At 51.5% G+C, this 12,892-nt stretch overlaps 1 protein-coding gene across 1 annotated transcript; it reads right to left on the bottom strand.

The window, feature by feature from the left end:
- Positions 1 to 137: 137 nt before the first annotated feature.
- On the bottom strand, positions 138 to 584 carry SPRG_20886 (hypothetical protein; the record flags this gene model as incomplete). The annotated part of the gene is made up of 1 exon (XM_012350021.1): positions 138 to 584. The coding sequence occupies one exon, from the start codon at positions 582 to 584 to the stop codon at positions 138 to 140; it is 447 nt and encodes a 148-aa protein (XP_012205411.1).
- Between the last annotated feature and the right edge of the window lie 12,308 nt (positions 585 to 12,892).

The raw sequence follows: 12,892 nt of genomic DNA, 5'->3' as shown, positions 1-12,892 counted from the left end.
AAGATCCGAGTCGAGAGAGCGCAAGCCGATGCGTTGCTTCATGGGCAGTCCCACGACGTCACTCCACGTGAGAGCTTCAAAGACTTCTTCCAACAAGTCCGCGTCGTTTTCACTTCCGGTGTTCAGAGTCAGCACGGTCACACCGGCGTCCGCAAGAAGCGAGCCCAAGAGCTGCACATCGTACGGGTTGCCAGCAAAATGGGTCGAGCAGCGTGACTTTTGACGGGTCGGGCTAGAGACGTCGCACCGGCGGCGATGGCAATGGCATCGTCCCACTCGCGACGTGAGGCCGCGCATGAGACGCGAAGTGCCAGCGCGTGGGGCGCAATGTTTGAGGTGAGGTACATGTGCGTGGCGACGGCGGCTGGCACGTCAATCGGCGTCGTCAACGTAACGGAGGCAAGGCCCTTGACGCCTGGGGCTGGAAGCTGGAGACCGTGGACCTGGATAGCATCCGAGTAGCGGACGTGCTGGCCAGATTGGCTGTCGTAGTAGCTCGTGACAGTACCAAGTGGCGTCTTCTCAATCGTCGTCATCGTCCCAAAGGCGCGGCGACGTCCAGTCCGCAAAAGCGCCCGCAGCATACTTCAACACCCTCGTGGGAGTTGGTAAATCTCGACCAATCCACTTTAAAGAGTGTAGCAGCGTTTGTATTAAATTCTTGCGGATACTGTGTAAATACTAATACTTATACTCCTTTTTATTCCCGATCCTGCCCACAATTCTTCAATTTCGCATATGACGCACAACAAGCTCACTCGGCACGATCCCCACGCCGTTCTCATCAGCGGTACATGGTTAATATTCACCCCTAATTCTTTATCGGGACCGATCTGGCTCGAGTGTGGAGTGAGGAGTGAGGAGCCGCCCGCATGGAGCGTATATTCATGAGCGCGTCATCATGATTGCCGTACATTTTGAACTATCTACAGCAGTCTATTCACGAGATACCGTTTCGTGCATACCATGCTATCATCTTGTCGAGCGAGGGCGTGCTCCGGTCTCGACCAAGTCGACACAGTGCGGTCTTTGTCGTGGGTCCACATCGATAGAAAAATAGCATACTTTTGCTGGCATCCGCTGCGCATGCACACGGAAAATCGCAACGCGGCAAAGGAGTATTAAGGTACGTATTCTGCGTTTTTCCAGCCGTTCCGCAAGCGAAACCAACCGACGAGTGGCCGCGTCCTCCGTTTCCAGCCGTTCCGCAAGCGAAACCAACCGACGAGTGGCCGCGTCCTCCGAGGCGCGGCCGTCGGTCATCCAGGCCGCGGCAGAAGGAGGCCTCGTCAGTCGACGCCTTCGCCTGCTGCGAGCCGCGCCATCAGACCAAGCGACGCGGAGCGATGAGGAACTCATCGCCACGCTGTACAAGACGACATATCCGAGGAAGACGACGACATGCTCCAGCCAGACAACAACAAAAACAACGGACAGGGGGACCACAACCAACATCAGATCCAACACAGAACCAACATGAGCACCGAGCACAGAGCAAAGAGCACTAATCAGCCAGCCGCCGCCGCCACCGCCACCGCCAACGCCATCAACCATTAACCTTCAGCATCAAGATCCATATCATCCAACCCCGAAAACTAAGACATCGACCCAAACAAAGAATTCAAATCCAACGCGCCACGCCGCCAAACGAAACAAAAGCATCCAGTCAACCGCCCAGCTCCACGCATCCAGAACGAAAAACAAGTCAACAAGCCCAGCGCCAAAAGAAAACACTTTCATGTACGACGACCGACCAAGACGCCAAAACAAAACAACTCGACCAGTGTCGGCACCACGAGCATTCAACCTGCATCAACATCAGACCACCCGATATTTCGCCAAAAAGAAAACACTTTCATGTACGACGACCGACCAAGACGCCAAAACAAAACAACTCGACCAGTGTCGGCACCACGAGCATTCAACCTGCATCAACATCAGACCACCCGATATTTCGCGTCGGTCGCCAAACCAACGACTTCCACTAGCCCGCGAGTTCTTGTGAGCACCCCCTGTGTACCTTCAGGTGCTGCAGCTCCAGGTCGGTCCACGGTCGCATCCAAGTGGAACTCCGCAACGCGGGTCTGGCTCACGACCGCGGACGCTGCTGGTCGATCAAGTAGCTTGACGATGGACCACATAGAAAAGAAAAACCCATAGTGGTAATCCCGGTAATACACCGCCTGACAAGGAGTATTAAGGTACGTATTGATTGCGATCGCTGGTCCGTCAACACGACGTTCTAACGCATCAAGCGCTCGGCCTGCATTGAGCTTGTGCTTGCAGGTGGCATTGTAAAGCGCATTAGCTTTCGCTTAGCCGGGCGCAATCGCAACTGCCATCGGGCGTGGGCCCAATGCGTGACGACGACACTCTATATGTCGACAAGTCAGCGCATGCTGCAACCACGAGCCGATGTACGATTCTAGCTCGAGGCTTTGTCCATTACCGTGTTGCTCGACTTGCATCTGGTCTCGAGACGCCTGTACACCACCAACCCAATCATGTGAGGCGGTTCGTCGCTTGGTGTATGCCGTACTCGAAGTACACGGCATCGAGGCGTGGGGTCGCGGCTTGCCCGACGCAATACAATGCGTGGTGATGGGCGCTCGGGGCTCAGTACCAGGCGTGAGCTTGAAGTGCGCTATATTCGAAACCACGAAGTGTTTTCTTCCTATGCAAACCCTCAATCAGCAAAATCCCACTCGCCAGCTTGCCTGTCGGATGCCGACCACTCTGGTGCTGGTAAGCGTACCGGTAGTGCGGTATCCGATGGCGAGGTTGCTACAGCATGTACTGTGAACACAGCACTACAGTTTCGATGACGGCGTCGGCAAGCGTCACCTCGTCGTGTCTAGTGCCCGCTGACGATACGAGACGAGATTGATGTTGCACAGAGTTTAAACAGGTACTCTGCCCTACGATCGAGAGCTACTGTATAACGGAGTCGCCCAAACTGTATCAGATTGAGGGCTTCGGTTCCATGGGAAGGGGACTGCCGTCAGCACTCATTTCGGATCCGACCATTATTGTAGGCAATCATTGGCCAAGTAGGATTTACCACACTATCTACGACGTGTGTTTTTCTGTGCGCGATCATCCTGGGAGGGCGGGACAGTGGTCGTCTTGCGCTCGTAGCTCCAGCAGCCGCCAGAGAGTATTTGCTGAAGCATCGTCGCTGACGACGACGACGCATGCGAGGAGCTGGTGAAGCCAAAGCTCTTGTGCCCACCGAAAAGAGCGCATTGTATTACATGACCGTATGGTAACATGACGCGAAACGTTCATAGACACGATATACAACTTGTCGAGGAGTGACGGGAGCGTCCCGTCAAGTTTGTCGATGACACTTCTCGTGCCTTGATTTTACCCGACTCTACTACGAAACTAGAATTGAATCAGGGGCCAAAACCGGATGGGTTATGTGATGCCGACTTCTCCTGCAGTCAGCACAAAACTGGTAGAGGCGAGCATCGCCGACCACCACTCAGTCATATAATTGTCGTGCGTGGAGTTCATCCCCACTGACGTCCATGTGTTCGCAGTCCCCGTCGTTCCTCATCAGCTTCACCAACGGAATACCACAGCAGCGGCATGCCTAGGAAAATGAATGGATTTGGAAATGTAACCAGACCAGGGTGAGCCCCGTGGCCCTCCCGTCACACAATCACGACGCGTTCGTTGGACTGACACCACGCAAGCAGAAATTTAGATACACAGCTCTTTCTAGAGCCGCCTTCGACAAAAAGAAAAATTGGCGTCTTCGTTGGCTTTGAGGCAGGTCGAGCTCGCAGCATACGGCAGCGAAAACAGCGCGCTGCTGCGGGTTGGCGGTAGCGAAGCCCTCGTGAAATCTCAGTAGGAACTCGCGATCGTAGGACTTCGAGCATACGGTTGCGCGTAGTAAGCAGAGCGCTTGTACAAACTCGTCCCACTGCGCAAGAGGGCTTGAAAGGCTGACCAAAACCAACAGCGTGACAAAGAAAAGAGGTCACGAAACTCACGTGGCATGTGGCTCACAGATCCACACCTCGTGCGCATACTCGCTGCGCACTTATTTGCCACTGGGCGGCACGTGCTTTGCGCAGAGTCGTAGACTCGCTTCTCTCGTCGGACCGCTTCGCTGTCGGTCAACTGCGCGAGCAAACCAAAGACACGCTACGCGCGTCCGGCCCGAATCACTCAGCTACGCTACGGCCAATTTTCTTTAAGGTTAGTACTAGGGAGAGCCCTGTGACTACATGTCCATACCATTTTTGGCTTCGTCTTAAAGCGGCCAAGAGTGTGCTCGAGCTTCCTACGATGTATGTCTACTAGACATACATCGTAGCCCGCTAGAGGGTTTTTTGGGTAGAGAGGGTTATGTGCTTTGGAAAACATTTATGTGTTTTCGGAGAAAGTCTCGATGCTGAGAACGGGACTCTTCTTCTGCTTCTCCTTGTCCGCTAGAGCTTGTTCTTGTGCGTCACAGTCGGTACCGGTGTGGCAAACTCGCTGCGCTTGTCTCTGTCGCCACGTGGCCTCGCTTCGCTCATTTTAACGCTTCGCGGTTGTTCTAGTTGGCATGGTGACGCCATGCCTACCGCAAAGCTAGGAACCGAGTGTCATCCTATTTGCTTTCGCTAAACCCACTAGGGTAAGCCCAGTGGCCTTATGGCCACACTTTTTGCGGTGTTGTAGTTTGTGCAATGGTTATCATGCAGCTAAGCTCGTGTTTGTAAGCCCCTATATATGGCAGCGTAGTGTCTGGTATGGCCTGGTCGGTATCGTCAGGTACGTTTTGGAATACGATGTCTTTGGTGTCGTGCGTCCGTCGACACTCGACTTTGAGTTGAGAGCGGAGATTTTGCTGATGACACGCGCTTGAACGCAAGACATCGCGACGGGAGCTGTCCGCGCGCGAAAACTAGTTCCCTAGATAGACGCCAAATTTAGGTACCGTCTGACCCTGTGACTTGTCTATAGTCATCGCAATTACGAGTCAACCTAGGAACTGTAAGCGCTTGAGTTGGAAAGGCAGCGTGTTGTGCGGACTGTCGTTGATGAGAACGACATCGCCAGCTTGCGCGCCAGCCAATATCGTAGCCTGAATGCACAGGTTACGCAATGCCCGCGCCATGAGTCGCGTTCCGTTGCAGAAACCGCGACGTTGGCACAAGTTACGCAAAAGCATGACACTTATGACACTAGCGTTAACCTTGAGCTTGAGACGGTGAGAAGTGAAGCCAGCGATATTGATGGAGTCGAGGTCTCAACGGGGTAGTTGCTAGCTGCTTCTTCTCGCAGCCGATCGTCGTCGTTTGTTGATGCAACTCGTACCTCGTTTTTGAGAGCTTCGTCATTATCGGCAGACATTTAAATGCGCTGGTCAGTTAACTGAGCTACCGGCACTTGTTCTAGTACCATGGCGTTGACCGAACCGACGGCGTCGTTATTTGGCGCCAAATGGCACTTAAAGCAAGGCATGATGGTAGCAAATTGATGGGATTGGAAGGGAGCTCTGGGTACACGAAATTGATTAAGTAGGTAAGCAGATGCGGGGAGTGGTTGTCGATGACGATATTCCTTGGTTGGCAGATGCACTCCCCACCGAAGCCGCCGTGTGCTGCCTGATCGCGGCAATAGACAACGGCACCATTCATCATCATCACATGCAAGTAGGCTACGTATGCGAAATCTTTGTAACAACGAAGATAACGCGAAACATGTTCATATATATACATCCCGTAGGTTTACGAATATTTCCGGCAATCTGCATCGGCCCCTCGAGCCCCAGCGCAACTTTTTGTTCCGCAAATCGGAGATATGTTACATGCAAGGCAGTGGTTTGACTTGGTTTTTGTATGGGATGCGCGGCCATCTCACATTCCTCACGTTTACGGATGCATCAGGAATATTCACTTGCAATTTGTATTGGACGCATCAAGCGCAAAAGTGGTCCACAGCACATTTGGCGTCAGAATCAGAATGGCAGGGCGCCAAAGCCGAGCGTCCAAACGGCGCGGAAGATCGACGACCACGGCGGCAGTGGCGGTCGGTGTGAGCACAGAAACACCAACAACGACAGCGGTTGACGTGTCCACCGAGCTCGACAGCGCACGCCCGGAGGAAAGGCATCGGATGGCCAAGGTGGCGCGAGCGACTGCCGTCGCCGAGCAGCCCGAGCCGGCGACGGCTGAGCACGTGTCAGCGGTGGCGATCCCGCAGTCACAGAAGGCCGCCTCGAAGGTAGCATTACTCGAGGTATGCGTATGTCCGTGTTGTCGTACTACAACTGAACAAGCCTCTATTGTAAGGATGATTCTACCGCTCCGCGAGACGCGGCAGATTCCGACAACGACGAGACGGGCGCCGGCATCATTGCTGGTTGCCGTGTCAAGAGGTGAATCGCTACAATGCCTTGAACAAGCGTCTCGTGTAGTGGCTCAAGGTGCACCATGCAACGCTCGTCAGTAACTACAGCGTTACTTTGCCGCTTCCGGCAGACGTAGCTCGAGCCTTCTTGTGGTGCATGCCCATCAAGTGCGGCAAGCGCGGTGTGCCGCTCGTAACCCCGTCAGCATACGTCGGCGTCGCATGTTGGCAACACGTCGAGCGCCCTTGCGTACCTTCACAGAGAAGCCAAGGTTGACATGCCGCAAGATCTCTGCACCACGCTGTACGTACACATCCATGCAGTCCAAAAAGACTTTTTTTACCTCATTGACTACTAGTAGTGGTGTTAGCTTTTGACTAGGGCTACGGTCGAAAAGTTGGAACGCTTCGAAGACCATTATGCAATTCATGACACCTGACGAATGGTCGTGTCAATGAGATGAGCTACATTACGTTTTACGACATTATACTGAAGCCCAAGTGAGAGTAGCACTACTAACATGCACACTATTGTATATTCTCCATTTCTCTCGTGTCGCCGCGCTACTTGTCAAGTCCTATTACCTCTTTCCCGTCGCGCTACAGCATGCCTACGATATCATTTTATAGAGAACATGTGTATTCATCTATGGAGGTGTTCACCCATGTTTCGCAAAAGCTCGGGTTATATACATCCAAGTCGGCCGAGACCCTGACAAACTGTCTTGACGGTAGCGTGAACAGCACCGTCGACAGTGCGCAGATCTTCGTTTGACGTAGTTTGACGCCGATGACACAGGAGCGTTCTAATGAGATACCGCTCTCGCCTTCCTTTAGGGGAACAGTGTACCTTATGCCAAGAGCACGGTTTCCTTGACCCATGCGAGGTAACCTATGGCCTCCATTCGGCGTTTGCTGTTTGCCACGTGTAGTAGTGACAAATCTGGCTATAAAGTCGCGATCTTGATGACATGCCATCGTCGGGAATGCTCACAAGACAAGGTGAAAAAAGGCCATGAGCGTCGTCCGTTGGTTACTACGAACTCGCGCGCCCGTGCCGTAAATAGTGCCTGGCACGAGACGCACCGCTTGCTTGCTCTCCTTGTATACAGCGAGCGAGGTGTACGATGTTGTGCGAGGATAGCATCGGCGTGACTTCCATGATAGGCGTTAGAGCCTCAGGTCCCGTGACGTATCGCCCCACCCAGGACTACTTGACCTTATCGATAGTGTCACCGACATTGTATGCAATGCGAGAGTGACAGATTCTGGAAGCTCCGCGTGAAACAAACAGTCAACGTCGTCGGGAGTGTGGACTTATACGTCTTAAGCATCGAGACGACATCTTGAGCAATTGCTTTGGCGATTAATGTCTTAAGTCCGGTTAATCGAGTTCCGAATACGGGGGCCTGGATCACGCTGACACTTTTCATATGGTCGCTGAAGGCGACAAAACAACGTCAAAACGTCCGTTAATGTCGGACTGGCTATAGCATTGATCTGATCTGTTTGTTGCATCATGACTATATGTAACTTTTTGAAAATCATCCAATTATTCAATCATAATTACCTGTCTGTCTCTCTGGTTACCATCTTATGAGTGGTCGAAATCGAAAAAGCTTTTTTATTCGATAATAGTTGTTTGCCGAGAATTGTACATGTATTAAAATGACTCAAAAAATCGAGTCGCGACAACTAGTAATTTTGAGCAAGGGTGATATCATTACTAAAATACAAGTTTATGCTCGTCTGCTTAGTTTCAACACACTAATACGAAACTATTCTATTTCACGCTCATTACATTTCCACACTGCTGTGAGACAAGCAACGCCTCGAACGGTAAGTTTTTAGTATGAGGGCGATTGAGTCTACTACACTCACCACAAAAGTGAAACTCGCACTTGAGAGCCGAAATGTTCTAACGCCCATCAGTAATGAAAGAAAATCGCCCGGATCGATATATGTCCGAATACCGAGACAACAGCAACCACGTTATTTTTGGCACGTTGCCGAGTCTAGACCATGGACGGCGCAAAAACCGAGAAACGCGTCGTGGACGTGCCAGACCTCGCTGATGCCGAATAACGCGCTGTTGCGCTGGATGAGGACATATCCGGCTTCATCGCTTTACAATCTATGTCCCAGTTCACGGTTAATGGCATGATATCCTTCGGACGCAGCATTTCTTTTTAAAGTAGAGACATAGAGGAAAAAGGAGCATATCTCCTATTGCTTAAAGTGAAAAGATCTAGGTACACCCTCCTCGGATCACCAAGCTCGGACCGACCGGAGGCGAAGCCGACGCAGCCGCGAAGCTGCCTCATGAGCGAAGCGAGTGCGCACACGCAATGCGCAATGCATTGGTCCACGTAACGCACCAGTCGTCGCAGTCGTGCGGGCTCCGTAGGGTTGTCGGGGGCAGTTTCCCAACCGAGGTGGATATCCGGACATTGCCGAATAAAATGTTCCAAATCGGTATAGTGAAAGCAAATATAATGACACCCGATTAAGGTTTTTCTGGGTACGAGGCGTCACCTTGCTCACGACATGCCGCGAAGCGGCAAGACAAGCGGAGCGAGTCCACTTTTTGTGTGAAGCGTGTGTCGAGCAGCGGCAGAGACGAGCGCAGCAAGCTAGCTTTCCGTAGGCTTGGCGGCCTCACCACCGGTGGGTTACCATGCCAATGACTTATCGCGCCCCAAAGCGCAAAGCGCGTGCTGCACTGTGACAGTTCCGGAGGGGCAATTGAAGTACACGGACTGCGTTGAGCGTTGGTGCACTGGCTGGCGCATTGGCGGGACGCTCTGGACGACGGTTTCTTACTGTTCTTGATAACTGGACGGGGCCGGATAGGGGTATCGGTATCCGGCTTCATATGACCCACCGTGTGCAAGAAATGGGTGTGATTGGTCAATACGTGGATGTGCGATGCTTTCATTGGGCGATGGATGGTAACCGGCTGACTGGCTGAGCAGAGCCCTGGCGGCTCATTTCGGAATTTGCCTCCCCCTACATAGAACTAGATGTACGCAGGAAGCCCCGTACAACTGATCGCCGTTTGGTGTTGCCGTTTTATCTTTTTTTGTAGCTTGCATGTATATCAGCTGTATTTGCCCGCAGTTAGGTTTCACTGATGAGTGGTGCATCGCACACACTGCTATTGGTTCACAGTCTTTGAATGTACCCTGTCAGTCGTTGTTTGTGTTCGTTCTGTGCGTAGACACCATCGCATTATTTTTACTTCCTCGCAGTGTCCACTGTTGCATGGCTGTCTTCTACTGCACCCTTCTTTTTTCACAGTTAGCGATATCTACGCAACGCACTGCGGGTTTGCAACGCACAAAAGCGTCGTACAGCATCACCTTTTGCATGCCTCTGGACTTTGCCTTAACATATTGTTAAGTAGGTATGCGACCTTAGACGAATCAGAAGCGCATCGCATTGACTACATCGGACATTTCTGAACACGATGGACCCAAATATGATTTGTGGTAAGCAATTCTTGACACGCTACTTATCAAAGGGAGCTACCAGCATGACTAAGCTGTTTAAGATCGCTCGCAATTGACTCTGCTACCCGGGTTTGCGCTGGACGCGAAGGAGTTAGCAAAACACAGAACAAACAGAAAGACCTTCTGCCTGACACTACAACGTCGTAACAAGCACGAGCATACTATCAAGCAACTACTCCGCCTGAAGAAGATTGCGCCCACGATAGAGTGTGGCCGTAGGGCCACAGGGCTCACCCTAGTGGGTATTATATTGCTGTACTGTGTCAATATGCTAATGATATGCTGTAAAGCGCTTAGACGAGCGGAGAGTTAACGTCTTGGGCGTAGCGCGTGCTGCGCAGTGGCAAATCATGAGCGAGGCGAATGTAGTACGTTCGCACTGCGTTGGGCGGTGCTTTGCCTATTGATTCTATCCCGTCCTGGGAATCATGACGATGCTTAATTAGAGTATTGGTTATCAGCTTCTTATGGCCGACTGTTCAAGAAGGAGATGTGATTAATCAGCTACATACGTATTTTTTGTTCGCATGTACCGTACCGTACATAAGTTGTATTTGCCTGAAGCTTCTCTGGTGTTTGAAGTACACACTGCTCTTGGTCCGAAGAAAGCTCTCAAATGTACTCTTGTCAGGCGCTGTATTACCGGGATTACCACTACGGGTTTCATTTCTTTACGTGGTAAGTCGTCAAGCTACTTAATTAACTAGCAGCGTTTGCGGTCGTGAGCCAGACCCGTGTTGCGGAGTTTCAATTATATGCGACCGTCGGCCGACCTGGAGCTGCACGGTACACAGTGGTTGCTCACTCTACCTTGCGGGATGAAGGAAGTCGTTGGCTTCGCGACCAACGCAAAATTTTGAGTGGGAAATGTTGGGTGGTCTGATGTTGATGAAGGTTAAATGCTCGTGGTGCCGACACTAGTCGAGTTGTTTTGTTTCGGCGTCTTGGTCGGTTGTCGTACATGAAAGTGTTTTCGTTTTGGCACCGGGCTTGTTGACTTTTTTTCGTTCTGGAGGCGTGGAGTAAATTCTCGACGCTTCACCAAGCTAAGAAAGCAACGAGCACGACAGTTTTAGATCACTAGCAATTGACCTCCGGGTTTTGCGCTGGATGCGAACGGTTCGCCGAAACAAGATTGCGCTCACAATGAGTATTGCGCTTACAATTAATGTGGCCGTAGAGTCACTGGGCTAGTAGTTAGTTGTAATCTATTCGGTCAATGGGTAACAAACTGACTTGCTGAGCCGGGAATTCTATCTTTTGTAAGCGTTATGTGGCTCATTTGAGACCTTGGCGCCTGTTCAGCCGAAGACCACATACGCTGCGAAAATTAAGGCTACTTACTGATTGCCTGCTGCCCATTTATTCATGTGACGTTTGTGCCCGCTTGGTACCTAACAAGTATGTTCTTGTGTATTTAGGCATATATTTCATGACTGCTATCTGCACTGATTTTTGTCTCGACAGCGCGGGTTCTTGTCATCTCTCATACCTTGAATCTTCCTTGAAAATATCATTTTGCTCTTTATTTGTGGACCGCGAGTCTTTGCCATAGGACATCTCGGCAAAAGAATGGTGGTAACCTAGCGAGGGCATGGAGATTTCCAAGCATTCTCCACTAGATCGCTGTCTCTTTATCACATTTTTTATTACTGCATTTGTTTCTCCAGACAGCGTACGATGAGTGAGCAACTTTTGCATCTTTTCAACATCTGTATGACAGCATGTCACTGACTACGCTATTAGATACGAACAGAGTTTGGAGAAATATACCACGTTGCATATAGCATTGCATTCAGTATAACGAGGACGCGAAAACACGATTCAAAATGTTGATTATTCGTCAGCGATTGAAGGATTACTTATCACACAATACAAGCAACTCACACGACTAGACTACTTGGGATTGCAATGAGAGGCTTCTTGTCATCTGTCTGTGTGCCGGACGCAATAGCGTAGGAAAAACTCTGTGGCAACTGAAAACGCAGCACCCCACTGTTGATGTAACATCATCGCAAGTACTAGCTTGCTATCTACAAGCAATCCACCGAACAACAAGTTTGTGGTAACATACCCTACGAAGCCCGCACGACGGCGCCGACTTGTACGCTACGCGCGTGTAAGCCTCGCGCACTTCGTGCGCACTCTTCCTTCGCTCGTAAGGCTACTCAGTGGCAGAGTCGGCTTCGCCTCCGGACTGTCCTCCATTAGAGATCCAAGGAAGGTGTATCCACTTTCTTTTCACCTTACTTGTGGCAGCCAAGCGTTCATAGCGACGTTGCATTTCGATTCTTCGACGTCTGCTCTTACTATGATTGCGAAGTAAAATTCGCCAAGGATTGTGCTTAGCTACCAGTTTACGGCCAGTACCCGCTCTGCCATTGCTGAGATCGAAGGTCTCATGGAGCCTACGACAACGATGAGTTTGCGCCCGAGCATGAAACTCGACACGCCAATGCATCCGACGCGCGCCAAGGACCACGATGCTGTCTTCTCGAGCGAATGAACAAACTTCAAGGATACAATAATGCACAGTCATACGTGTCAGGAGTTGTCGATATTAAAGCTGTAGAGAATGGGGAAGACCAGCGTCGGCAAGAACGTCCGTCAAGCCTGCGGGTGTCATTGCGTCAGCTCCGTCAAAGCACACATCATAGTGTTTGATCGCGAGGCTGCCAGCGGCAAATGAGACAAGATCCGAGTCGAGAGAGCGCAAGCCGATGCGTTGCTTCATGGGCAGTCCCACGACGTCACTCCACGTGAGAGCTTCAAAGACTTCTTCCAACAAGTCCGCGTCGTTTCCACTTCCGGTGTTCAGCGTCAGCACGGTCACACCGGCGTCCGCAAGAAGCGAGCCCAAGAGCTGCACATCGTACGGGTTGCCAGCAAATGGGTCGAGCAGCGTGACTTTAACGGGTCGGGCTAGAGACGTCGCAGCGGCGGCGATGGCAATGGCATCGTCCCACTCGCGACGTGAGGCCGCGCATGAGACGCGAAGTGCCAGCGCGTGGGGCGCAATGTTTGAG

The sequence above is a fragment of the Saprolegnia parasitica genome (genome assembly GCF_000151545.1).
Source record: "Saprolegnia parasitica CBS 223.65 unplaced genomic scaffold supercont2.60, whole genome shotgun sequence".
NCBI lineage: Eukaryota > Oomycota > Saprolegniomycetes > Saprolegniales > Saprolegniaceae > Saprolegnia > Saprolegnia parasitica.
This window is presented reverse-complemented; position numbering and strand designations above follow the sequence as displayed.